Source organism: Larus michahellis, chromosome 3, assembly GCF_964199755.1.
Source record: "Larus michahellis chromosome 3, bLarMic1.1, whole genome shotgun sequence".
Classification (NCBI taxonomy): Eukaryota; Metazoa; Chordata; class Aves; order Charadriiformes; family Laridae; genus Larus; species Larus michahellis.
Window position 1 is genome coordinate 91,375,280 of NC_133898.1, and position 26,967 is coordinate 91,402,246.

Sequence of the window (26,967 nt, forward strand, 5' to 3'; positions counted from 1 at the left end):
TGATAGGACAGTTGCTGGGATTTTGGCTGAGGGAAATAAACATAGGTAAGACACATCATAAAATTGAAGTAAGTTGCAAAGCTTTGTGAACTTCTAGGAGATCAATTTTACTGTAAATGTGATTTGGCAAGCACTATGCTCAATGTGAGTTTAGGTATTGAGGAATATTTTCAAAGCTGTCTTTATGAATCCTAATAAGCTGGGAAAAAGGATAGAGGCCGCGTGCTCTGGTGGGTGCAGTATTGGATTTGGAGGTTGGGAGACACAGTTCTGTTCTTGTTCCTGACTCTGTAGGTTGAGGAAGACCAAGTAACTTGCCATATTTTAGCTTAAATGATATTTTCCTGAAACGTACTTTCAAATTTAATGGTGCAAAATACTAAACAACCACATAAAGAAGAAACTTCAGTTTTTAATTTTCAATGTAGCTCGAGTCAGTTTCAGAACTGTGTAAAGCCTGCCCCCCCCCCAAAAAAAACAACAACAAAAAAACCCCAACAAAAATCACAAAAACTCATCAAACCCCCAAAAAACAAAAAGCCAACAAAAAACCCCAAACAAACAACACCCCCGCCCCCAACCAACCAAACTAAACTGAAAATGGAAGTTTGATAAAATCATTCCTCTAGCATGTATTTTGGGCCCAACTGATGTGGACTGCATGAACAGGATATATGTGGAAGCAAATGAGCCTTTGAAACAGTTGCCTTTATTTGTGTATGCTAAAAATAATGGATAAAACATAATATTTGGTAGTTGACATTTTTTAAAGTTTAAAGACTAAAGTTATTAATACTCTGGTAGGTGATTGGGAGATCTGCTTGTCTAATGCCAAGAGCTGTAACTCTTTGCTAATGAAATTTTCATCCTATTCCCTGAATTATCGTGTTAACACTAATGTCCAATTATAATTAATAATGGACCTTGCCTTAGGACCAGAAGTGAATGAAAAGTAGCTTCTAATGAAACCTTAGATTTTACCATTTCTATGACTTTAGATATTTTATCTGCTTGTGAGGTTAAATCTGTGTGGCCACCATGACCCTTTTTTCTTTAATTCGCTTGTCAGAACTTTTGTCGCAGTGGAAACTGGCTGGTTTGCAGTGGTTGGATTTGCAGTTTGCAGAGGCGATGTTTGTTGTTCAAACGCGATTCTCTGCTTTTGTGTGTAGTTATGGAAGGTGAATGAGCAGTTCTGTTATCGCTCTTATTGCTGCTCCGCTCTTGCTCTGTTAGTCACGTGTCTTGGTTTAAATTCAGATTGAGCCATCTGATACAGGACCATGTTATCTTGTGTACTTGCACAGAATCTAATATAATGGGGCCTGGTTACTAATTGGAGCTTCTGGTGCTAACATAATCAGTAATAAATGTACAGCTGTAATAGCAAGTAGTGTTCACAGTATGCAATAGAATGTATGACAGTTAAGCTCGTATGTGCTGTTTTAGCTCCTGTTGAATGTGTGTGAGAAATCATCATTCTTTTTTCTTGCCTCTGTGGTGTTCTCCAGTGGCGATCTCTCTATTCCAGTGTAAGTGTTTATGCTGCTAATACCTTAATTAACTTCTTCAAATATAACTGGTCAGGACATATCCAAATAATATTCAGAAATGTACTGATCAGCAGTCTACAAAATTTCTCCAAGAAAGTTTGAAGTGTCATCTGGAGAAAACTTAAAGCACGTGAAAAAGAAAGAAAACTTAAGCACAGGAAGCTTTTTAAGTTAAGCAAACAAACAAACAAAACCCACCTACCAACCAAACCCCCTGATTAATTAATAAATTCAGTTTCTCCAAAACCTTGCATTGTTGCATATCTCTTTTGCTTCTTGCGCGTTTTCAATTATCAGCTGCTCGTAGAACACTTCTGGTTGCCAGCCCATCCTTGACCAAATTTCTTCTGTCTTATGTTGGTAATAATTAGAAGTTTGATAAATTCTGTTGTTTGGACCATATTCAGATTTTTTTTTCCAACAGTTTATTAAATTTTGGAGTGTAGGTGTTTTGAGGCTTTCAGCTTAAAAAAAACAACAACCAAACAAAACCCTTTCAAAACAGACAGATCTGGGTCAGTCTAATGTCTTTCTCCTGCAGAGAACTTGTTCAGCTTCTAGGTTAGGCAAATATACTGTCATGAGACCCATGTCAAATGGGTTTGCATTAAGGTAATTTATTATCTTGAAACCAAATTATTTTTTTTTTGGTGTTCAACATAAGCACATAATGTTTCTCAGTAGCTCTCTGAAGTAAGATATCTTTGGAAATCTTTTGCATGCAGTTGTAAGACTTAACCGTTGCCCCTGTCATTTAGAATTTATGGTACAAAGAGCTAAAGGTGAGAAATTTTGAAAAGAGAAAGAGAGAAATCATGGGAGAAGAGATGTGACATTAGTGCTGGAATTTGAAAAAGAAGGAATTTCACCACTAGTAGTTGGTGGGCTATCCAGCTACCAACTCTTAAGTAAATTTGTATAGATTTTGTTTTGAGTGAAAGAGCTAGAGAAAGTGGTGGTGTGTTAGTCTTAGTTTTGATGTTCGAGTAATAGATTTTGATGAAAACCTCTGTATGTTGCCTGAACCTGTAGATGTTTTAGGTGACTGAAAACAAAGCTTTTAACTGTTTGTGTTGGGTTTTTTTATTCAAAGCAGTTGTAACATCTCTTATTGTACCACATTTGTAGTGATGATGCAAGTATTTTTTTTTAAGTGCTAGATCTGTTGAAGTATTAGGTGCTATTTTGTCATTGAAGTTACAATCAAAGCATGTAGTAAAACCAGCAGTGAATATGAGAGTGTGGAGATAGCAAATTAAGCTTATTTGTAAAAGTAAAGCAGTTTGCATGTTTTTTTCTGTTACTTACACACCTCCTCTTCCCTCCCCACGGTTTCTTTAATTTTTGAGAAAAATGTAAATTAGTTTTAGTCTCGAATAGATTTACGTGGCTTGAAAATCAATGTTGTCTGTAGATTATTCTTACTTCTAAAGAACTGGCGCCAAGTTATCTAGTTGAATGTATATTGAATTTTTTTTTTTTCATAAAGCATCTCGTGTGCAGCTTTCAGCTCTCTTAATGTTGAATTGATTTAATCCTCTGCTCATATAGTTTTGGTTTTGTTTTTTTTTTTTTTTAACTGATATGTAACATCTTGAAATACTCATCTTGTATGTGGAGAAAAGCTAGTTGAGCTGATCTATAGTGAATTATGATTATAGTCATAATGTTGGAAGAAAGTATTTATTTAGGGTGCACCGGTGGTACTGTGCTCCTGTAGTCAGATCTGCTGATTTCTAGAGGCAGGGTCTGTGCAGCCGCCAGGACAGCTGCCCGTGTAGACCGTTTGCCTGCAGGGTTTCTGGGGGATGCTCGTTGCTCTGTTTTGACAGTAGAGATCTGGTGGGCATTGCTTGTAAAAAGCAATGGCGAATTTTAGAAAAGACTACTGATAGCTTGTTATTTCTTCATAATTAGGACTTTCCAAGGAGAAATGGATGAATTATGAAAAGTTCCCCCTCCCTCCCCATCCCACATATATCCAAAAACTTTTACAAGTATGAAGAGTTCTTTGCTGAATGAGTCTTCAAAATATGCTTGCTTTCTTTCAAAATACTCTGTTGTGGATGGTCAAACTCCTACAATCTTTTACATTTAATCAAGTGTTTCCCTATTTTGTGCTGTCAAAGAAACTGTACTGCGATCCAAATGGGTTAGTTGCTCTGTGAAGATTTGTGTCTCTTCGCTGTTTGTATCAGAGGCTATTCAAGAACGTGAAATGTTGTGAACTTTTAGAACCATTGAGCTATCTTGATCGTTGGTAGCGCTCCTGTTTTCTTCTCTTCTTTTTTGAGTTTCTGTGATTTTGACTTTTCTCAGAACTGTAAGAACACTTGTGCTTTTAGCACGTGTGTGCAAAGTGAAATGAAAGGATCAGTGAAATAAAGCTCAGTTTAGAGTCACGCTCTCAGTTCTGGTGTAGACCAGCAACACGATTAGTTATAGCATGATCAGGCATAAGTTCAGTTACAGCAGCTCAGGTGGTAATTAGTAAAACTGAGGTAACTCAGGTTTGACTGAGACACTGAGCTTGGACTTTTGAGTCTTCACGTCAACTTTGTCTCTCGTGTGCTTACTTTTTGCACTGCTGTTAAGCCATGGTGTTCCCTGTCTGATAATTTAATCACATCTTGATGACTGTATTGTTCTTTTCACTGGTCTTACTAAGTGCAATCACATCTTGTTGGTTCTAAAAGGGCATTTTTCTGGTCTTTTCTGCTTTGCCAACCTTCTGGCTCCCACAACAGCTTCTATCTTCCTTTACCGTATCAGTCTCAAGCTGCTAGTCTTTGCTTTCAGTTGCTTGTGGTATATACTCAGCACCTTTATTACTTCTCATTCACTGCCAAGATGTTGACTTGTTGCATCTGGCCTTTGATGCTAGTTTCCGCTGAAATTTCTTCAGTTTATTTTCTCCAGTCAGAAGGTGCGCTCTCCTACGGCGCTGCACAAGTTTGAGAAGACCTTTGTGCAGCTGCCTTGTTATTCTTCCTGAAACTCTACTTTAGTACTCTTGTTGCAAAGATCAAAGAAAGCTTTACAAAGATAACTCAGGTGTGTTACAGCTGTCATGCTGTTTATCATTTCTTGTGGTTTTTAATCTTTTATTCAGTGTTTTTTTCTTTCTCCTTGTCCACTGTTTTTTCCTGTGTACAGAATGTTACCCTGTAGAGCAGTCTGCTGTGGGATTATCATAGAGAAGTCCAAATCAATGACTTGGGCTCCCAAATACTGTCGTAAAGAAATTGTTAGAAAATTCAGATGTCTGCAACTGAACCAAGCTAACAAGTTGCAGGTGATAGTGTAGTAAGCTTTGGGGTTTTCTTTGTGTGTAACGTGAGGGGAATCTACCTTGGCTAAATTTGTCAGTGTTTTAATGAGAAGTGGCTCAACAGTTGGCTGGGACTTTGCCGTACTGTGGTGTTAGATAACCAGTGGTAGACAGGAAAAGGGGTTTCTTTTAAATGAAACCCTACGGATTTATACCAGGCAAAGTTCTGATCCACTTAGTAAAGGAAAAACTGGAGTAAAAGATCTTTTAGCTGAATCAAACTGAATTAGCCTCATGTATTTCTTACAGCATTAAAAACTCTGTTAGTTTTAATAGATTTTCAGGCATCATTTTATGTGGACACAGCAACATACTTTCATATGTATTTTTTTTCCTGAACTTATATCTTTGAAATATTTTCTTTGTGATAATTGCATTGAACTAAACTATCTATTTCCCTGAAGAAATAAGTTTAAACTTTTAACGGTAAAAAATTCCTTCTAAAATGTGTTTTTATAACATTTGTCATGATCGCTTTTTTTTAGCACTTAATAGAAATCAAAATAGTAGAGATATAGGATATACCTCTAAGTATAATATCCTTGCCTTTGCAGGTACATGATGCTGATTGATGGCAAGAATGAAGTTTATATGATTGATAGAGACAATTCGATTTTTCATGTATCTAATCTGGAATTTCCATTTCGCAAAGATCTTCGCACACATCTAACAAACACTCTTCTGGATGGGGTAAGGAGCATACTGTATAATTATTGTAACAATTTCGATGCTGTTTGCTTTTGTTCAGAAACAGGGCCAAGCTTTTAGGCCTGGATCAGCGAATTGTTGGATTTCAGGTGTAATATAGATGCAGCCACTGGCTGAATGTGGGAATCGCACTTAATAAGTAATTTCTTATCTACAGAATAGCAGTGATGACTGCTCTGGGGGGAGCTGTTCGTCTTTGAAATAAATCAAGGTATTGAGACGACATTCTCTGAATATGAGAAAATGCTTGAAGAGAATCTAAAGAAATAAATATATAACTTCATCTCTTGTTACACCTTTACATTTTGATACAGTAAATGTGGTCAATTTCATCCAGTTAATGTAAATATTTCTAAAATTTGATAAAATTTTCATCATATTTTGATAGACTTCTGTGAACTGATGTCTTTCTTTCTGTCACCTTTATTTTTAGCTCATCTGAGTTATTGACTGATTTTGAAGTGGTTTACTTACGTTTGTTTAAGACTAAAACATTTCTACGTTGTCATGCTAATGTAAATTATGTAAACTTGCTGATGAACTTTATAAGGCAGTTGTAAAACAAGCTGTGAAACATCTGTATTTGTTGTTTGAAGGCTGGCCTGGGGTATTCTTGGTAAACTTTTCAGAATGGTAGCCGCAAGAAGAGATTACTTCTTTCTTGACCTTCCTGTTTTAGATGAGCAAAGCAACTTCATTAGCTCTTATACTATATACACCTGTCAATGTAGATGAATGCAGTTTCCTATCATGTTGCGGTAGCATTGGAGGATCTCTACGTTGCTGTCACTCTTGCTTGCTGAAGTACTGAATATCTGAGATGATCTTCCATGTTGGTCTTCTGAAGCCTGACGCACCTTTCAGATATGGGAGACCATATTGTCATTGTTAACTTTCTTTCCTTTCTCAGCCCTTTGTTGTCAGTATCCTTCTTGAAATGTCACTTCTGTGAATGATCTGTCTTACTGAACACACATTTACATATGAAGCATGTGTAAATGGAATCTGTGAGGATAATTATTGCACGGAACAACGTACCGTCTCAGGGACAGGGGAGCAGATAATGAAATATTTTCCTCCACCTCTGCTTCACTGAGAAATTGAGAGCATAATTCAAGAAATGCCATGCTGTCACCTCAAAAGTGGTTGCCCAAGCTGTCATGTCTGGTAGGAGCCTCTTCAGCCAGGCAGCTTCCTAATGACGTATATAATAGTATTCTTAATGGTTCCATACTGTTGAGATAAAAAGCCTGGTACTAATTTTTTTTTTCCCCTGCTCTTTTTAAGGCTCTTGAGAAAGTAATGGCTTGCTGGTGTCCATATGGTGCAATCCTAGGAGCTTTTCAGGGAAACTGCTGCTCTTGTTTTTGCATCTCAAAACAGATGATTTAGTAAGGGTGGCTAATACGTACGTGGTGGAAGACAGGGATGCACATATATTGAGATATGTGCATAAATGTGGCTGTGGGGCATGGGGGAGGGACTCTGATCTGGTGTGTTGTGTTTGCTAGATTTATAGTTTAAGTCTCTTAGGAATAAATGAAGTTCTCTCAGTTACCCAGGACATGAACTATAACTTCACTTAATTTGTTGTTTTGTAAAAATTTGACTGTCACAGTGGTTTTCAGTATTTCACTGTATTGGTACAAAATTAGTCTTACCGTGACCCCCAACCCCCTGCCCCCTGCAGTTTTTCAGGAAGTGGAAAGCAAAATGACATTCAATGAACAAGTATTAGTGGAATGAAGTACCTTGAGATAAAACTAAAACCTTTCCATGGATATATACTTTTCATAGTGCAGAGTTCTAAATATATTTAAGTATGGTCACTTTAAAAAAAACAAAAACAAGCTGTGCAGGGAATATTTTTCTTTTCAATTGAAATTCCTTTCAACAGGTTTGAGAATAAAATTTGCCTATTATTTGAAGCATCAAAACAGCTTAACTTTGTAGTTGAATATTTGTTTAATGTTGGTGCCAAATGATGATTTCCATGACTGTTTCTTTACTCTGGATAATATGCATGATTCCTTTCTTTTTTTTTAATCCATAGGAAGAAAAATTTGGCTTTTTTGTGTTAACATATTTTGGTAATTAGTGCTGAAGGGCTGCAGAAGTTATTTGTTTAATTACAGGTTGAAGTAGTTCGTACTTAACTGCCCTTGAAGTACCTTTCTCTCTCTGAGAATGAAAGTTTAGAATGAAGTGACTCAGTTTGCATTGCTTTACAGTAATCTTAAAAAGTGTGAGAAAGAAGGAAAGACAAAACAAGAGATATCAGTGCCATGCAGCAAAACAACTACTTGGGTTAAGAATACAAAAGATTAGGTAATTTCCCCTAACTTTACTTGGAATGACAGTGTGTATAAAACTTTCTTAAAGACAATTTCCATTAATTCAGTGATCTATTAACTTGCTTTAAGGCTTCTGGTGTGAGCCTTTCATGTAGTTGTCTTTGAGAATTTCAAATGCATTTACGGTTCAGTTCAGGCTGAAATTACTTGGAAACAGTTCTTCCTGTGATCAGTTACGTCTTGGGTGATGAGAGATCTCCTGCAATACTCTGTGCTCATCTCCAGCTCTTCAGTTGTGATTGTTTTCCTGGCATGGAAAAAAGTTTTCTGCAAAGCTCATTAAAGCCAACTTGAATATTAACTACAGGTGATTAGTATAATATGAAGTATTCCTTTCGAAGCCAAGTGTTGTGCATCCACGCTGCTGTCTGAGGGAATGCATAGATTTTTGTTCCAGTGTTTTGGCTGTCATACAAGAAAACTAATTAGTGATTTTCAGGAACTTTTTTGGCATTCTGCTTAGTTTTGGAACAGTTGAGTAGATAATGCAGAGGCATTCTTAGGCTTGAAATACTTCTTTTCAAGTACAATTTTAGTACATTTTTGTATATATTTTATTTATATATAAAATATTGTTCATGCTTGGAGACTTGGGATGGCCAAGAACTCCAAAAGTGGAGGGCGAGATTGAGATTGATTTATGTTATTGTATCAGTACAGACCTTACTTATTTGTAAGCTCTCTCAGAAATGACGTAACTTTTTTGCGTTTGCAAAGGCTGACACTTTGTGCAAAACAGATTTAAAATAAACAACTTTTTCCATTCCTGAAAGACAGCAGTGGCTAGAATTGTGTTGAAGGTAAATGGACAAAGGAAAGGCAAGGCATGGCACAGGAGGAAAAGGAACAAACAGATGTGTGGTTAGGTCTGATTCCATTCTCTGTCTCAGCAAAAAATCCATTCTGCCAAGTGGCTGGTAAAATGAGATCCTTTGCTTTGTGATTAAATTTTGGATTATTTTGAGTCCAAGTTGCTTGCTAGATGTGATTCAAGGAAAAAAGGAAAAGTCCATGAGCATTGTTCTTTTGGTATTTTTCAAGCTAAAAGCTCTTAGCCCAGTTGCTGTTTCTAATACGCTATAAGACTGTGCTCTGCAGCACCAGAAGATTAAGAAAAGGAGATTAACACCAGCACAGTTTTGCCAGATTACATCGAAGAAACTGGCCATTAGACCTTGTTCTGCAAACTCGCAGATTAAGCTAATACCTAAAGTAGCAGCTAAGGGACAAGCGGTAAAGATCATACTTACTAGCAGTGTTAATTTTAAAACACACAATAGCAGCTGTAAATCTACATGGGGTCTATAAAAGGAAATGCAGGGGTGCAGGTGCATCTTGTGGATACTTTTGTGTTCTATTATCAAGTCATGTGAGTGGTTTTGGGTTTCAGTTTTTAGTTATCTAAAAACTGGCTTAAATGTAGCCTTATAGTATCAGGTTATTACTCGGATCGGAATGGGTGAGTTTGAATGGGATCAGTTTCTCAAATACTAGATTTTCCCCTCAGTCTGTGAACTTGCCTTTGAGGTCTGTTCCCTGAGGTGTTTTTCAATTCTCGTAATTTCAAGGAAGATTCTGAAATCAAACTGTTAAATAATGGTATGTTAGAGTATTTCTAAGCTGAATCCTTCTTATGATCACTTTACAGCTTTTGCCTTATGACAGTTGTGTTGGCATAACGAATGGAGCAGTGAACGTTGTCATGATGGAGATGAGCAGCGCAGGAATTTGTCTAGGGCATATTGTGCTATTGTTTATTTGCTCTGGTAGCTGGGATTTCAGTCTGGACCTGAAAAGAGAACAAGACGCAGGGGAGGAAGAAAAGAAGTGAGGATGTGAGGAAAGAGGCTAGTTTGATCAGTAATAGAGTCAAAAAGGTTTATACTTGTCTGAAGTAGAGAAAAAAAATTCTTTATAAAATTAATTCTGTGTTAAAACTGAACATTCTGGAGAAGGTTTAAAAAGTCATTCTCGGTCCTCTTGGCTGTATTTTATAATTCTTCTTAAACTGAATATCCAGAGATTCAGATTTTGAAAATTAGGCTTAAAATCTTGTGATACTAGGCACTGAAATGCTTTCAGGGGTTTGCATACAAATGCTAGCGTTGCATCAAAACTGAGGCTCTCGATATGCATAGTGAGGAAATGAGTCCTTAAACCTTAAATATATGTTCAATTAATTGTATTTTAAAAATTTGTTTCACCTGCTAATGTGGTTGAAACTAAAGAAATATGGTAGCATTCTTTTGTTTCAGTTTTGCTTTGTTACTCATTTCACCTGATTACTATCAGGAATTCTGACGGTACCTGTGATTAAATGATTTTTAGAGTTAGGAATAAGATATTGTAATGTTACAAAGGAATATTTTTCACTCATGGAATTAATATTTTATTTTATTTTTTTTATGATGGGGCAAGATGTGTAATGTCACTTCAAGTAGTCATTTACAACAAACGCGAATGCTGCATTTGGCTGTGAAAGCCCAATCTCCATCTCAGTGTTGTGTTCACAAAAGATGAGATTCCAAAATATTAAGTAGGCAACTTCTAGTTCCCAGTGGTTTTCGAGAACAGCAGGTTCATGTCTTCTAGTTTAGTTTTAGATGCTTCAGGATTTGTATTTGCTTTTAAACAATTCTGTGTTTTTACAACTGCTTGCTTATTTTTCAGAGCCAAACGTGGTTAAACACTAGGTACAATTCAAGAAGCTTGGTATGTGTACAGGCTGAAAATCAGTCTTACATTGAGACTCTTGTTTGGGTTTGCTTTGCAGAAGTTATGGATTCTAAGAGAAGTTAAAAGGTTGTAAAACATAAAAATGCTATTGACCTAGCAAGAAACAAACTAAACAAAATTAATTTGAGTTGATGTAAGGTTCTCTTTTGGAATAATTCTTGAGCTCACAATTTTGTTTTCATAATGTTATAGTGAAATATTTTTACCTTTTCCAATTGTCTTATCTTGTATCTGTGAATTTGGAATTTTAACTTGATATTAGCAGCAAAAAATCCTTAGCTTACAAAAAATCCTTACAACTAACTTTTTAGCCAAGAATTGGGTGGGAGAAAAAGGGGCAGGGAGAAGACTGATTGCATTTAGAAAACTGAATATTTCAAAGTTGTATCTGAAAAGGATCTACCTGTTGGTTGATTGTTACTATTTTCAATCACGACTAATTTATATGAAACTAAATATTTTTTATTAGTTTATCAAACTAGTAAGCTATGTCTAATTCATATAATAGGAAAGCTGAGTTACAGGTGTAAGCACCAGCATGTAAAATGTATATATTTTTGTATGTACCGGTAAGTTCAGGAAACACTTTTGTGTTTGGATGTTGATCATTAATAGTCTTTCTTCTAGCTGACATATTTTCAAGATTTACCAGTATATATATTGAAAGTTAACTGATTTCATGTGATATGGATAGTATCTGTGATATTTCCATTTGAAGGAACCCTACTGTTTAGTCACAATGCAACATTCAAGCAAATTGCAGTTTTCAGTGCTGCCTAGGATGCTGTTAAGATGAAAAGGTTCAACCTGAGCATAGAAAATGGATGTTAATGCTTGTTCTTTACTGCCTTGCTGTTGTACTTCTTATTGTAGGCAAGATTTCTGAAAGTGCTTGGTTGACTTAAGATCGTGGTTCTTACTAAGGTATCTAAAAACTCATTATGCACTCAGGAAAGGTAGTGATTTTGAAAGCTGTGGGGAAACCAGTATATAAATGTTGCAGATCAGAATGTGGAGCCTTAGTACAGCTTCCTGGCTTCTTATTGAATGCTTCATGAGAGAGATTTAAGACCATAATAATATTTTTATAATCTTGATCTATTGTAAAATCTTTTTGATAATAAAGATGTGGCCAGTGTTTGATTGCATCACGCTTACAGGTACATGCACTATGTATAAATGTGTTGACATTCTTCTGTATTTGTGAAATAAATCTAAATGTTATCTCTTTTCTTTTAAGGAAATGATCATCGACAAGGTTAATGGACAGGTTGTCCCTCGGTACTTGATATATGACATTATTAAGTTTAATGTAAGTACTTTTGAATTTATTGCTTTTATCATTAGTTATTGATTCTCATTTCTATTTTAATCTTACTTGTCTAAATAAGAGCTTCAGAGTAAATTTAAACACCAAAAGTGTGGGGGTATTTTGTAGCTTGATAACCAGCAATGCATCAGAATTAAGATTGAAAGTGGCCTTGTAATAGACGTTGATTTATTTCCACCTGCTCAAGAAAAGATGGCTGTTTGAAACAGTCTGCTAGACACTGTTGGAAAATTTCCCATTTCTAGAGCATGTTTGAACTATTTAGGCAGTGAAATTGAGAGGGGATAGAGAAGTTAGCCTGTAAGTGGTGCATGTGTTACCAGCGCATCCCAGTGCTCTTTGTTAGGCTGCTCCATCACCACTTTCTCAAATTTCTCTTTGCAACCAGGGAACTGGTCCTCTGTTAAGTCCTCAAGTGCAAGCTCTCCTGTTTACGCTGCCTGCAGGGCAAATATGTAATAAAGAAATATATTGTGGAAGTTGTGGAAAAGGAGAGGCCTTAGTTGACAGCTAGGAATAAAGTCTTTGTGGTCACAAGAAAATGAGAAACTTTTTTTCTTTAAAGCAGCTTTCAAATATGGTAAAGGTTTGAACATCACCAAAGGGCTCTTGTGTGTTATCTTTTATACATTATTTTTTTTATTTCTTGTTTTTTCCTCCCCAAAGTCATGATATACGTGGAATTTGAAGTTAGTTAGGGGTCTTATGGCAAGGTGTCCTGCTGAAGCTTATTTGAGGAACTAACCTTGTCAACATGTTCTATTTGTTAACCCTTATGATGAAATAAATTTTCTAGTGATTTCTCTGTTATGTCTAAGGAAGAGAAAATGTCCTTCAGGAAGGATCAATATAACCATATATGTCTTTTTAAAACAATATTTAAAATAATTTTGTGCAAACAGAAAGCGTGTACTGGTTTTGGTTGGGATAGAGCGATCTTGATGATCTTTTCTGTAACCTTTTCTGAAGACTAGGTGTTTCTGAACACTCGGTTTTTCTGAAGACTAGGAAACTGTTGGTTTCCTGTATCCCTCCTGTGATTAGGACTTTTCAGTAAGCAAAAATTCCTTTTAGAATTCTGAAAAATACAATCTTCTAAAACCACTCCTCAGCTCTCATTTTTCCTTTACATTTTCTTACTTGTTCTTCCACCTGTGATTCCATGTCTTTCCTTGTCTCTGCTCTCACGTTGTGTCTAACCTGCGATTGAAGTGTACAGTCCCCTGGTTCCCCAAGTTTGGCATATTCATATACTGTCCTAGTGAAATAATGCTTTCCAACAATCATAATTGTTTTGGTGAAACATTTTTTGGGGTGGAAGGGGAGGAAACTCATTTGTAGCGAAGTGTCTGGACTTAACATGAAGAATCCCATTTGGCAAAAAAGAAAAATCTTCAGAGGGTTTCCAGAGGATTGTTAAAGTTTGGGAAGAGTCTGCGTTTCAGCAGGGCTGTAAACGCTTTGGAGCTTGTTTGGGGTTTTTTTGTTTGTTTGTGTTTGAAATGCACTGGGAATGAGATAAAGGAGGTAGTTACTACGTAATACTATTTTAATGTCAAGGACAAATTAAGATAATGTTATCAGTATGAGTACATGCAGGGCTTCAGCTGCAAGAAGTCATTAGCAACAGTCCTACTACAAAGATTAAAAATCACAGTTGTTTTTAGATTAATTTTAGAAGCTTAATTATAAAAATGGGCACCCGAGGATGTTTGGCTTGGCAAGAAATGATCAACAGAATTTTATCACCAAGAGAAGTAAATATATTGAAAACTTGTAATTGGCAACAAAGGATAAGCTCCTCTTAAAGTTGTGTAAGTTAGGTTTGTGTAAATTTTCCTAGCAGAGCTTCAAAACAAATAATTAAACAAAGCATCAGTCCTGTATAAAACCAACACATTCTCCAAAAAAACCCACCCCAAACCAGCCTGACAGACAGCTGCGTGAGGTGCCTTGGAATTCAACATTGCTCTTTTTCATCTTGAAAGTAGTTGTGTCTTCTGAAGGTGAATGGTGGAGTTACTGTACTCACTGTCCATCGTGTGAGTTACAAGATTTCCAGCACGTTCCTTGTCCCGTCTCATCCTCCACAGTGACTCGGCATACTCTGCTGTTAGAGGTGCGACATTCCAGCTGGGGAAATGTGAATACAAACCCTGTTGATGAAAACCTTTGCTCAGGCTAACCTCATGTTTTGGTCAAGTCTAGTGAACTAGAGGTATTTGCAGCTGACCTTATTCTCAAATGTTCAACCTACTTTGCTTGTGCAGCATCCCATATTAGCTCAGTGTTACAAAATTTTCTGACTTTGTCAGAATATTCCTTTTGAAATATTGCATTCACTAATGCCCCATTAAGTCACAAAGGCTTACGTGCACTATTAATACTGCTGAGAATTTGTGTGTTAGGATGACCAACACTCACACAAAAACACAGAAGTTAGTACTAAAATAAGGTAATATATAGTTTTTTCAGAACGCACCATGTATTTATAGTAAGATACACGTCAACTTGTGCTTCTCAGGATGACTGTAAATAGTACAGCAAAAGCTGTTAACTTATATACAGAAAAATCATGGAATTAAATTTTAAATACAGCAAAGTAATGTCATATAATTAAAAATGTCCATATGTCATTTACCATAATATCACTTTGAACTATTCTCAGTGTGTTTGGCCAGTATTATTATTGTGCTTCAAAACTGCAGTGTACTCCGTTTTTGTGTTCTACTTTATCTTGGTGTTAGGGGGTTAAATAATGTTAAAATTCGTGTTTGTAAGTGTAGCAGTTGAGACAGGGCAACCTTATCTCTGTTCTATGCCGCATGTCTCGGGCTTTTAACAAGGGGATATGTAGGACTGAAGACTGGTACCTAAATGAAGCCCAAAATGCTTAGCCTGGCTTCTCTGTGTCTAAGTTAACTAAATACTATGAACACTGTTGCCTTTTGTGAGCGGACATTGTGAGAGGGCATGTTTATTCTTAAAGCTGTATGCTTAAAGGTTCAGCCTAAAAACCAAAGATCCCAAACTATACATAGTTGTGTTCAATTTGTCCCGTGCAGCTCTGGCAATTGAGAATTCAACTGTTAAGAGACCAATGTCAGTTTGAGATTTTAAGAGAAGCAGCAGTCTGCTAGTAACAGAGCAGCTGGGAGTAAAAGTAACGGTTTTCATTGTATGTACAATACTATGATTTTTGGGAGAACATCATGGAGCTGAGTGTCTCGGTACATCATGGGATCTTTCTCCAGACTTGGTCAGGATTTCACCTGAGCATGAACCAGAGGAGGTAAGGAAGTCACCTTAAACAAGGATGATGTGTTCATCAGGGGAGAATGGTAACAGAAACTTAACAGTGAGTAGGGGCTATAGAAACAAATGAAAGAAAATTGTAAGGGAGAAAAATGAGAGAGTGTGAGTGGGCAAAGACCTACCTTTTGCAGCTTTTAATCCACAGTGTTATCAGTGAGGCTTATTGTTACCTTTTTGATTGTGCTGTGCTGTATTGGGAATAAACTACACCAGCCTTCTAGAAAGAACAAAAGGAAACTAAGGGAATAGACTGATTGAAATATTTGGCTCTAGATGTCTACACAGAAAAAGTCTTAGGAAGACAGAAAAATAAAAATTGAGTTTCAGTGATCGGGAGAGACCTATACTGGAGTTCTTAGGGAAAGCATGGAAATAATCTATCTTGGCTGTCTCTTTCCATGATAAGTTTTGTACTGAATTCTGATGCTTATCACCTATAGCTGCTGCAAAAGTCAGTCTTCAAGGATGCTGATGGAAGCCTTTTACTTCATTTCTTTTTAATCACTGTTTCTGTGACATCTAGTTTCTAGAAGCTTGTGGTAACACATCCCATTGTGTTACAAGAGACGCCTGTGTCAGGAAAAGTAAATGATTCTTCAGGAGATTAAGAAAGATCTTTTTTGTTGTCATCTTCAGACTGAATCGTGGTGCTGATTATTACTAATAGCAACTCAAAATATGACATTGCTGTGTCACTGCTTTCATCTCACATGCTAAAATAAAATTCATAGAAAGGAAGCTATATGCTAGTGACGTAAGCCCACCTTTCCACCTCAACTCTTTGAGGAAACCCAGAGCAATCCCTACTTTTTCTTTTCTGCTTCACTTGGTTCTTTATAGAAAGAGCAACTCAGAGTACATAAAATCATCTCTCAACACCCATCCTGAGAGACAGCATACACCTATTCTAATAAATAAAAGTGTGCAAGATGTGGGGTCCTGCTCCTGAAACTTTGTTCTCTTTTTTAAGTGGTTAAAATGGTCCCTGGCACAGTTTTGGCCCTCGCTGGCTACAACGCTCTTGTGCAATTCTCAAGAATAGTTTAACATTTAACATTGCTCAGGGACCATTCTTAGCAGACATTCTGTGATGTCGTCATCCTCCTTTGGAGAGTGACAGTATGAATGTCGTCAGACAGTTGGTGGCTTCAGGGGTAGAGATGAGGCCTTTGCTGTGTTGGTTCATGAATGTAGATGTACCCAGAGTGTCTTCTAGTTCACAGACTTGGGGCATACCTCTCTGAAGTTCAAAAAGTACTGTTTTGTGAAATGTCAGGTATTCTGCTATTAATATGCCTTTAGGGGCTTATGGCAGATGACAAGAAGGCTCCTTACATTGAAAAGAAGCGAGGAAATAAGGTGGAATAAAAAAAAGAATTCTGTTTTGGGGAGTAAAGGAAGATCCAAGAAGTATCAAAACTAGTATACCGCTTCTGCTTGTCTGTGGAGATGGTAGCACTAATATGGGAAAGATGTCATTATCCTGTCAAGTCATGTTTGGCACATGAAATGTTTCTAGAAGTAGAAATCAATTGTAACACAGTTTTTATTTTCTTACAACCTAAATAGAATTTTTTTTTCTAAGAAGAATCTTTTTCTCATTGAAAAATGAGAAATTATTTCTTAAAAATGCATGTGTTTATTCATAGAATCATGGAATAATAGAATATCAGGTTGGAAGGGACTTCAAGCATCATCTGGTTCAACTTTTCTTGGCAAAAGCACAGTCTAGACAAGATGGCCTAGCACCCTGTCTAGCTGAATCCTAAAAGTGTCCAATGTTGGACAGTCCACACTTCCCTGGGGAGATTATTCTAGTGGCTGATTGTTCTCTTGTGTCCTGTCCAGAGATAACGTCTCCCTTAAGCCACCTTTTCTCAAGGCTGAACAAACCCAGTTCTCAGCCTTTCCTCATACAGTAGGCTTCCCAGTCCCGTGGTCATCTTTGTGGCCCTTTTCTGGACCCTCTCCAGCCTGTCCACATCTTTTTTGTATAGTGGGGACCAAAACTGAACACAGTATTCCAGGTGTGGTCTGACAAGCGCTGAGTAGAGTAGGATCATGACTTCTTTATCTCTGCTGGTGATGCCCTTGTTGATGCAACGCAGCACCCTGTTGGCTTTCTTTGCCACTGCAGCACACTGCTCACTCATATTGAGCTTGTCCACCAGGATCCCCAGATCTCTTTCCACAGAGCTGCTCCCCAGCCAGGTAGATGCCAGCCTGCGGTGCACTCCTGGATTATGTTTTTCCAGGTGCAAGACTTTACACTTGTCTTTGTTGAACTTCATAAGGTTCTTGTTAGCCCACTCTTCCAGCCTATCCAGGTCTTCTTGCAGGGTGACTCTGCCTTCTGAAGTGTCTACTACCCCACTCAGTTTGGTATCATCAGCAAACTTCATCAGGGTACACTGGATCCCATCCAGACCATTTATGAAGATATTAAACTACGTTGGGCCCAATATTGATCCCTGAGGGACCCCACTTGGGACAGGTTGCCAATTTGAAAAGGAGCTGTGTACCACCACCCTCTGAGTGCAGCCTGTCAGCCAGTTCCCCACCATCGCACAGACCACTTGTCTAGACTGTAACAAAACAGTTTCTCGAAGAGGAAGAGGAGGCTGTCGGAAACTGTGTTGAAAGCCTTGGGGAAATCCAGGTAGACAATGTCCATTGCTACCGAGCAGGTTACTTTGTTGTAGAAGGTGATCAGGTTTGTCAAGCACGATTTGCCCTTGGTGGATCTGTGCTGGCTTTTCCCAATTGCGTGCTTAATTTGACTTGTGATAGCCCCCAGGAGGATTTGTTCCGTAACTTTCTCAGGGACTGAAGTAAGACTAATGGGGCTATAGTTTCCTGGCTCTTCCTTTAAGTCCTTCTTATGGGGGGTGACGTTAGCCTTCTTCCAGTCTTCTGGGATGTCTGCTGATCTCCACAGCTTCTCAAAGATTGTGGAGAGCAGCCTCACAATGACATCAGCCAGCTCTCTTAATGCCCTCAGGTGGATATTTTCAGGGACCATTGATTTGTAGGGGTCAAGCTCCTGTAATAGTTGGCTTTTAAAATCTTAACTTGAGGGTTTTTTTTGTCCACATTTATGTCACCGGTTGCATGTGTGCTCTGCACACATGAAATCTGGATTTTTTTTTACTCCCCTGAACATGAAAGGCTAATTCCTCATGGAGTTTAGTCTTAATGAGTGCAGAGCTAAATCCCTGCAACGCCTGTTGCTTTTCAGCGTCCTGATTTGTCTCTGTATGTAGTTGAGTTCATTATTATAATAGCTGTAACTGTATGTCATTACCTCTTTTACCTGAATAGCGAATAAAAAGTTCAAATTTGGTGGGTAATTCTAGTGTAACAGAGGAAGCTGTCAATAGAATAATTAACAGTCCCAGCAGCAAATACAAGTAAATCCAAAACCCTATTCATCAGACACAATCCACAAAAACACGTCTTCATTTTTCAGTCATCTTTGAGACAGCTCTTCCTGAGAAACCTTCTTTTGTGAAGCCTTTTCTTAGATTCAGTAGCTGCGTGTAGATGTGCAGACACTAAACTTAAGCAACTATTTTTTTCCTTAGTTAAGTAATAAAAAGTAACACTGGCATAATGTGGGATCTAATTAATGCATTCTTAGCAAATACGCTGAAAATGAATAGTACTTTCCTTTTCCTTTATAACCCTGGCCTTTAAATTTATAAACTCTAGCCAAGTTTTCATGAGACCAGATTGCAATGGTAAGAATAGACTGAATGCTTGAAAAAGAATAATTATTTTGATGTTTAGAAAGGAGATAGAATTTTGATTAAATTTCCTAGTGTTCTGTGCATTAATTTAAGTCAAGATCAAGATTTCTTTTGTTGTCATTATGCATTAGCTATTAGATAAAATTTGTCATGGTAAACAGATATGCTTGTCATAAATCTTGCCCACAGCCAATGTGCTCATTGAATTCGTGCATGAAATTTTTTTGTTTTAAATCCCTGTAAAATATTACCACATCTGACTTTCCCGTTACAAACCACATTTTAAAATGATGTAAAGCTCACAGTACATGCTGTCTCTCATTTATTAGCCTGTTAACCTTATCTTAAAAATGTGCCGTGAAAATTTTGACGGCACAATTCAGAGATGCAAACGTTTAATTGCTTCTTTTCTGTTTACAAATGCCTCTGGCTGCCAATGACCCTTCCACTCTTACTTTTAATTCTGAGGTTATTTCTGAAACGGTACCACCGCAAAATCCAGATTTAAATGCTCTTATTTACTAATCAGGGAAGTGTAGTGATAGAACGAGGGGTAATGGTTTTAAACCGAAAGAAAGCAGATTTAGACTAGATATTAGGAAGAAATTCTTTACTCCGGAGGCGGTGAAACACTGGCACAGGTTGCCCAGAGAAGCTGTGGATGCCCCATCCCTGGAAGTGTTCAAGGCCAGGTTGGATGGGGTTTGAACAGCCTGGTCTAGTGGGAGGTGTCCCTGCCCATGGCAGGGGGCTGGAACTAGATCATCTTCAAGGTCCCTTCCAACCCAAACCATGCTATCATTCTTACAGTGCCCTGGAAAACGAGGATGCCAGGCATGTGTGTACTCTTAACACCCTTTCTGTTACTTCTTGATGAGACGTATCTAATAAGCACCCAAATGTTTGTAACAGTGCTCTTACTGTGTGTTATGTTCTCAAAATATGTATATATCACTTCATTCTATCATGGCTAAGAGGTGTCAAGGACATGAAATACAGAACATCTACTCATTTGTGTCTTGCTTTGCTTTCTGGTGTCAACACTGACAGAGATGCATTAAGATCGCTTGTAGCTGCGCTGCTCTGACACCTTACTTCCAGAGCCTGTCCCCTAATTCCAAATCCCTTGTTTGAATTTGTGAGGTTACATAGCTGCTAACACCACTGCTTTCTCCTCCTCCTCCCATTTATATAATGCGGTTTACTTAGAGCAGGGACAACTTGGCCAGGTTGTTACTATTCTTTAGGCTGTATGAATAGAGTAGCACTACAGAATAGAGAGGGCAATAGAGGGTGGGCTAGGAGAGCTTCTAAGACAGAGAATCAACACACTAAGAGAGTGATGGGGCAGAAACTTTTGGGTCTGTGGAGATGGATGGACAGAAATGCATCTTAGGTAGTTGTGCTTTTCACAACTGTTTTTTTGCCTTATTCCCCTTCACTGTTGATCATCTTTTATTCATCGTTGAAAACCTGACTTGTGTGTCTCATCAGCAAAATTTGCAAAGCTCCTTACCTGTTCTGTAAACTTCCAAATGGATAATTTGTGTTTTCTTCCCTGCTGCTCCTTGTGCTTGAGTAAAGGGCAGATGCAACTGAAGAGTAGCATTTTTATGCATTTTTGCATCTCTCTTCAAAACTCTCTTTTGCTATGATGCCTATGAAAAGTAAATTATTGCTGAAGACTGATAACTAGTACATACTGACCAGGATACCTTGGGTGTTTTCATGTTCTTAATTTTATATTTTTTTAATCTAATAAGCTGCTTGTTGTTGGGGAGCATTCTTTTGTGTTGTAATTAGTTTGAAGGTTGACTGTTTTACTTGCTGGTTAGATTGCGTGAAAAATACATCTGACTTCTTCCTTTCCCTTGCATCTCTGAGTTAGATCCTGCTTTTCCCAGCACAGGGAGCACTGTGGATCGCAGTGAACGTGGTTTGTTTTCCACATTTGCCAAAATAAAGAATACTTAATGGAATATTATATAAAAGCAAAGGGAGTGTATTAAATTTTGTCATGTCTTGTTTTATTCCCCAAAGGTAAATATTTCCGTGCTTTAATGTGAAGTATGTCTCATGAGACCCTTTTTGAGTGGCAGATTATCGCTAGTATAATTGTCAGGGGAAGAGGCACAAAGCGTTGCTCCTGGGAGAGAGATACGGGGACGAGTAGTTCTCCAAGAGCAGCTTCAGAAGCTGGCATGATAATAAATCCTTTATATTTTCAGGAGTTTGAGTTCTGTAGGTTTTACTCTTGATTACTCTGATGTGACGCTTTTTCAGCAAACCATGAAACTTTCTACATAAAATACGAAATAAGACCTGAAAGTTTAAGTTGCATTGTAAATGAAAATAACTCTGAAATATTTCAAACTTTATACAATTCAGAGAATAAAGTCCGCAACATTTTTTTTGTTCTTGGAAGGTCTCTTTAAAGAGTTTTTCTCAGTATTTCTACTAAACAATTTTCTGCCTCTCACATTTTTAGCCTTAAAAAACCCTCGCTTTTTATTTGTGGTATTTTTTTATCTTCTTGTTGTGCTAGGAACTGTAACATGTGATTAAATAGAAAAACTGTCTCCCTCAGTTTATAACAGTCATTCCTGTAGGAACTTAAACCTAACTTCTGTCTCAGGCAAATATTCAGATCTGGCAGTGATCACAACTGAAGTGGAAGGTGTGAAAAACTTTACAGTGGGGCAGGTTTTCCCGTTGCATTATCATATCCAATTTCCTAAGTACTGGGAATGAAGTCTTAAGACACGGCTTTTTTTGTCCAGTATACTTCAAAACAGCAAAAACTATAGGCAAAATAGAGGATGGTTGGAGGGGTATCATATGGAAGTAGTGGGAGTGTGTTCAAATGTTCTCATGTTTTATTTCCCTAACTTAGTTTTAATTCCTCCTTTTCTACAATTAACCTAGCCATAATATTTCATTTTTTCAGCTTTCTCTCTGTCTCTTGCCTTCCCATCTTTTTCCTATTTCTAGGGGAAATGAACTAAAGAAAAAAAAAATAATCAAAGTTAATCAGAAGGATGTACCAAATCTAAAACAACCATATAATTCAGGATATGTTTTACGAAGGTGAAAGCAGGACCTCTCTAATATTTTCTTTTCCATGGCTAATATGTTTGAATAACCTGAGTGACTCTTATGGTCTAGGAGAGAATGCGAAGGCTGTATTTTCATCCTTTATAGAATATTTCTTTTACTTAAAAGAAGTAGGATGATAAATAGCACTTTTGTTTTGAAATTAATATAATAGTAAGTAATCAGTATTTTTTATTTATAAGCGAACCATGCACGTGCTGAACTAGGTATGTTAAAAACAGATTGTGTACTGAGGTTACAGATCTTTTACAAGTCTTCAGGAATATAAAATCTATTACAAGCAGATCCTTAATTTTCAGTTCTATCCTGGTTTAGGAAAGGTAGAGGGTTCCCTTCCTAAGATAGTATTTGTGAATCAGTGCTGATTGGTGCTACTTTTTTTTTTCTCTTTTCTATTTTTTAGTAGACTTTATCCTTACTGTAATAGGCAGTCTTATTTTAAATACTACGAAGTGATTTATATACTAAAAAAATCAGTGCCACAATCTTTTCAAGTATTAAATGCCCTGAATAATGTCTTTAAGATGTAGGATTTTTCCCACGGTTCTTTAATTCACTGGAGTGTAATTCTTCATCATAAAGACAGCCCTGTAAAAACCTGGCACTAACAATTTGTAATGAAGAGTCACTGTGAGTGGCTGGTAGAAAGGAAGAGAGTGTGAGAACAGTAGAAGCAGAAGGTGAAAATATTGACTGGACCATCTAGTATTTTGTAATTAGGGTGAGTATGCCTCTGTACTATGTACGACAGCAGCAGTAGGAAAAAAATAGGAAAAAAACCAGAAGCAGTAAAGCCCTGCATTCAGTCTTTCACTTTGCATAAAGCCTAAATTCAGGGCAAAATAAAGTACTTAAATTTATATTCCCCTGGGAGAACCACATGCAATCTTTTTGTGTGTAAATATCTGATGATGATGATGGCAAATCTGTTTTACGCTTATGGGTTATTAGAATTATGACTTTTACTTCTGTAATTAAAAATGGGAAGTTCACCTATTCCTCAGATTACTTGAGGGGAGGCAGCCAGTCTAGACAGAGCATCATTCCTTTTGGTTTTAATAATTTACATCCAGAAAAATCCCCTTACTGAGTTCTGTTTTTGAAGGCTGAGAAGGATTTATAAGGATTATAAAGATCCTAAATGAAGCCACTGTACATGCAGTCAAACAATGAATTGGACTGAGTTGTCTGTGCTCCCGAAGTTGCAACTATGAAGCTTTTGACGCCTAACTGCAGCTTTGTTTTCAAAGAGAGGACTTAGGTGTTCATCGTCCATGGTAGATGCCCTTTTCCATAAATCTGCCTCTTTAGTGCACAACGTCAGTGGTGAGAATCGTAATTCAGTCACTTCAACTGATTGTAAATATTCTGCCTTTTATATGTTATTTTTACTCTGGTGAAGCAAACTTATCATCCACTTGTAGTTGTAAGGTTTTATGTTTTTTAGTTTGAATTTGTATTCTGTTTTGAGCAATCTAAGGAGAAGAAGAGTGAGGAAGGGAGCAATGTTTGTAATACAATCTACTACTTCTGTTTTGATCTTATCTGTTCAGTCACAGTTTTGACAGTCCTGCTGTTTCATTCAAGTTATGTTTGCTAATAAAAAAAAAAAAAGTGTGGAGCTATATTTGTATGTTCTGTTAGGCCTTGATGTTTATGTATGGGCTACAAACTTCTTTCCTTTGTTGTTTCATACATATTTGAATTTATTTTCAGTGATTTCTTTTAAAGGAAATGCAAGTAATTTAATACACGTCTTAAGCTATCTTTTTAATAGGTCTGATTCCCCAAACCATTTTCATTCTATGGTAAATCAAAGCAATGTTCTATTGTATAAGCTGACAACATATAAATAGTAATTATGTTCCTGCAGCACATTGGTTGAATTGTTAGAATTGAAACAATATTTCACATGCTGAACCTCATTGATGGCAAGATAAATTTTAGAAACCATTTTGAAACTGATAAATTCCTTGCCATTACCATATTAGTTTTGAATATTTGAGTGAGAGAAGTTAGAAAAAACAAATTTTAAAATGTATTTTCAGATTATAATGGTTGTCTTGCCTTTTAGAAATGGAAAAAAATAAAAGTCATAATTCTACAAAATTTTTAATTTCTTTAATACTTTACATTTAATCCTGTTTTAAAAAGACAACTTCATCAGAAATGAAAATACCTTAAGTGATTAAATATAGTAATAATGTTATTTGGAGAATGAAACAGCACCTTCATATTGTTTTCATATAAAAGCTATGTGTACCAAAAAAATAGCAGCATCTATAAAACCACAGTCAGAAGAAATCCATGCCAGCTCATTAATATAAAATGCAAAATATTAGTCTGCGTGGTCTTCAGAAGATGGGAGAACTAATAATGGGCTTTCGTTGGAAATGCAGATGTCAGCTGTGGGTGCCTTGAATTGTCACTAATAATGTTAAACACAGGGTAGAATATCGCCTGAGCTTATTCTTTATTCTTCTCTCAAAATCATTAAAGCTAAGACAGTTGTGACATATGTTCCGCTATGGCTCAATAAGTGAAGACGTGCGTGGAACGTATATGCGTGTATGTGCTGAATTATTCATGTCTAAGTTACTGCTCTGGGGAAGCAAATGGAGTGCGGTTTGCTGGCAGGTAGACGTCAAACCATATCTCACGGAGGAAGAGAATAAATATTCTCAGTTTATCCTGGCCCAAGCCAGTTATCAGCTGTGTACACAGGCCCAGGCATTATTTTTCTTTTTACTGTAGCTGCATTGGGAAAAAGCCAGATAAATATCAAAATCTAAGAGAAAGTACTTTTATGGGATTAGCACCTATATACCCCTTTTTGATCTGTACTGCATCCATCTAGATAAACGACTTTCCATGTAAGTCTCACCGAATTTACTAAGCTGTACCCGCAAGGTCAACTTCGGGGGCAGGGGAAGGGAGACTTAAACCTGGAGGGTGATGACACCTCCTTGTGGTGAAAGAGGGGACTGAGGCAGGGTGTGGAGCAGAAATCTCATTACCCTCTTACACCCATCTCTGCAATTCCTGCTGTCGTCCTGTATTTAGTGACCTGGGATTTGAGCTAATGACCAGCCCTTGTAGCCGTATCAGCTTGAGGTTGTGACTTTAATGTGGAGGTCTCTGTGAACGAGGTGGAGGGCAGGAGCTACAGCAGGGGGACAGCCTGATGATTGACCAAATGCAGTCTGTCAGCACCCATCTGGAGGAATGTTATTGGGACTGTGGTGTGTGTGTTTGTTTGTTTGTTTGTTTTTCTTATATTTTTCTTTTAGGTCCTTTCAGCAAATAAATCACCTTCCCCAACCCCCTCAAGACAATGGATATTAAATGAGCTCCAGGCTCTGTTTTTTAGTATTTTTAAACATGTATTTCTTTTGTAGTATGCTAGGTTCTGATGTGACTTAATTGTATATTGGGTTCTGTTGGGAAGTTGACTTGAAATATTCTAAGTTTAAATTTAGAAATGTTCGATCCTAGGTGGATTTCAAAGCTCTGTAGAGATGTCATTTAAGTTTTGTGGATTGTGTGGAGGATTGTGTTTAAAATCAAACCAGTATTTTAAAGTGCTGTATCTATTGCAAGCCCACTTCATGCTCTGACCTCTTAGTGCAATGCACAAAGTTTCAACAGGTGAAGGGAATTCAGCTGTGCAAGGACGAGCTGTTGATTCAGCAGATGACTCCTCTCTTGAGGCTTGTCTAAATGAAATTTTGCTTCAGGATATATTTTAATTACTATGAAGAGGAAGTGTAACTTTCTAGCATAGATAGGAAACACATGCTAGTTGTTAATTTCGGTTTATCCTTTGCTGACAAACTTATTTTAGGTTAAAAATGTCTAGAACAGAAATTATCATCTAATGCACTCCAGTAAAAATGTTGTTAGGCAGTGGTACCCTCATCCTTCTCAGACATGTAAAAACTTGCATATTGAAATAAAATCTCAAACATCTGAATGCTTAAATTAATAAAACAACTGTATTGCCTAAAAATATACTGGTATTTGTTGCCAGTAGATCATACATGCAGCAATGTCTTGGTTTTGGACAACTGTTAAATATGTGTTTTATAGACTAAATAATCTCTTCCTGTTTTTGTCAAGGTCTGTGAATTATTTATTGCAGCCTACGTTACCCTCCTACTTGTTTGCTGAAAGCTGGGATTTTACCCCTTGAAGGTTTTGGATCTGTCTGGGATAAATACGTTGTATATTAGCGACATTTTTCTGGGATAAATATGTTATATATCAGCAATGTTTTCTGTAACTATAGAAAGTGCCTAATAAAAAAAAGTCCTCTTCCTCCAATATTGCTTTTGTTCAGTATGTCCTTGATTTAAATTCAATGTTATGTTAATTTTCTTATTGATAATGTCCTCTGCTTTTGGGAGAATGAAATATTCCTTGACTTCTGAGTTTACTTGACTCATGAAGAAGTTGCTCGGCAGCATTATCTGTGTTTTCCCATCTCATATAATTTTATGTCAGCCTAGCTCTGACCTTTATATGATGGAACCTAGTGGTAATATACCCTTCTGCTTAACAAGCTTTGAAATAAAAATATATGATTGGCAGAGCTGCAGGAAATAATTAGTTCCAAGTAGATGTGAGAAGTGAAAGGATTATGTAAAGGAAAAGAAAGTGATTCAGCTGGTTTATGGTCCATATGAAGTCATCTCAGATTTTAATTTAACTATTAAGGGATTGAAATAAATTTAAGTCACTATGCGAAAGCATTTTTTAATGAATCATTGTAAAGAAG

The 26,967-nt window shown here is 37.1% G+C and overlaps 1 protein-coding gene across 3 annotated transcripts in view; it reads left to right on the forward strand.

Moving 5' to 3' along the window:
- The window catches only part of RNGTT (RNA guanylyltransferase and 5'-phosphatase), a 191,387-nt gene that overhangs the window by 48,955 nt on the left and 115,465 nt on the right, over positions 1-26,967 (forward strand). For all 3 annotated transcript variants that reach the window (XM_074581167.1, XM_074581166.1, XM_074581169.1), the window contains 2 exons: positions 5,439-5,574; positions 11,923-11,994. In XM_074581167.1, coding sequence (XP_074437268.1) covers positions 5,439-5,574; positions 11,923-11,994 — 208 coding nt within the window. The remainder of the gene's footprint in view (positions 1-5,438; positions 5,575-11,922; positions 11,995-26,967) is intronic.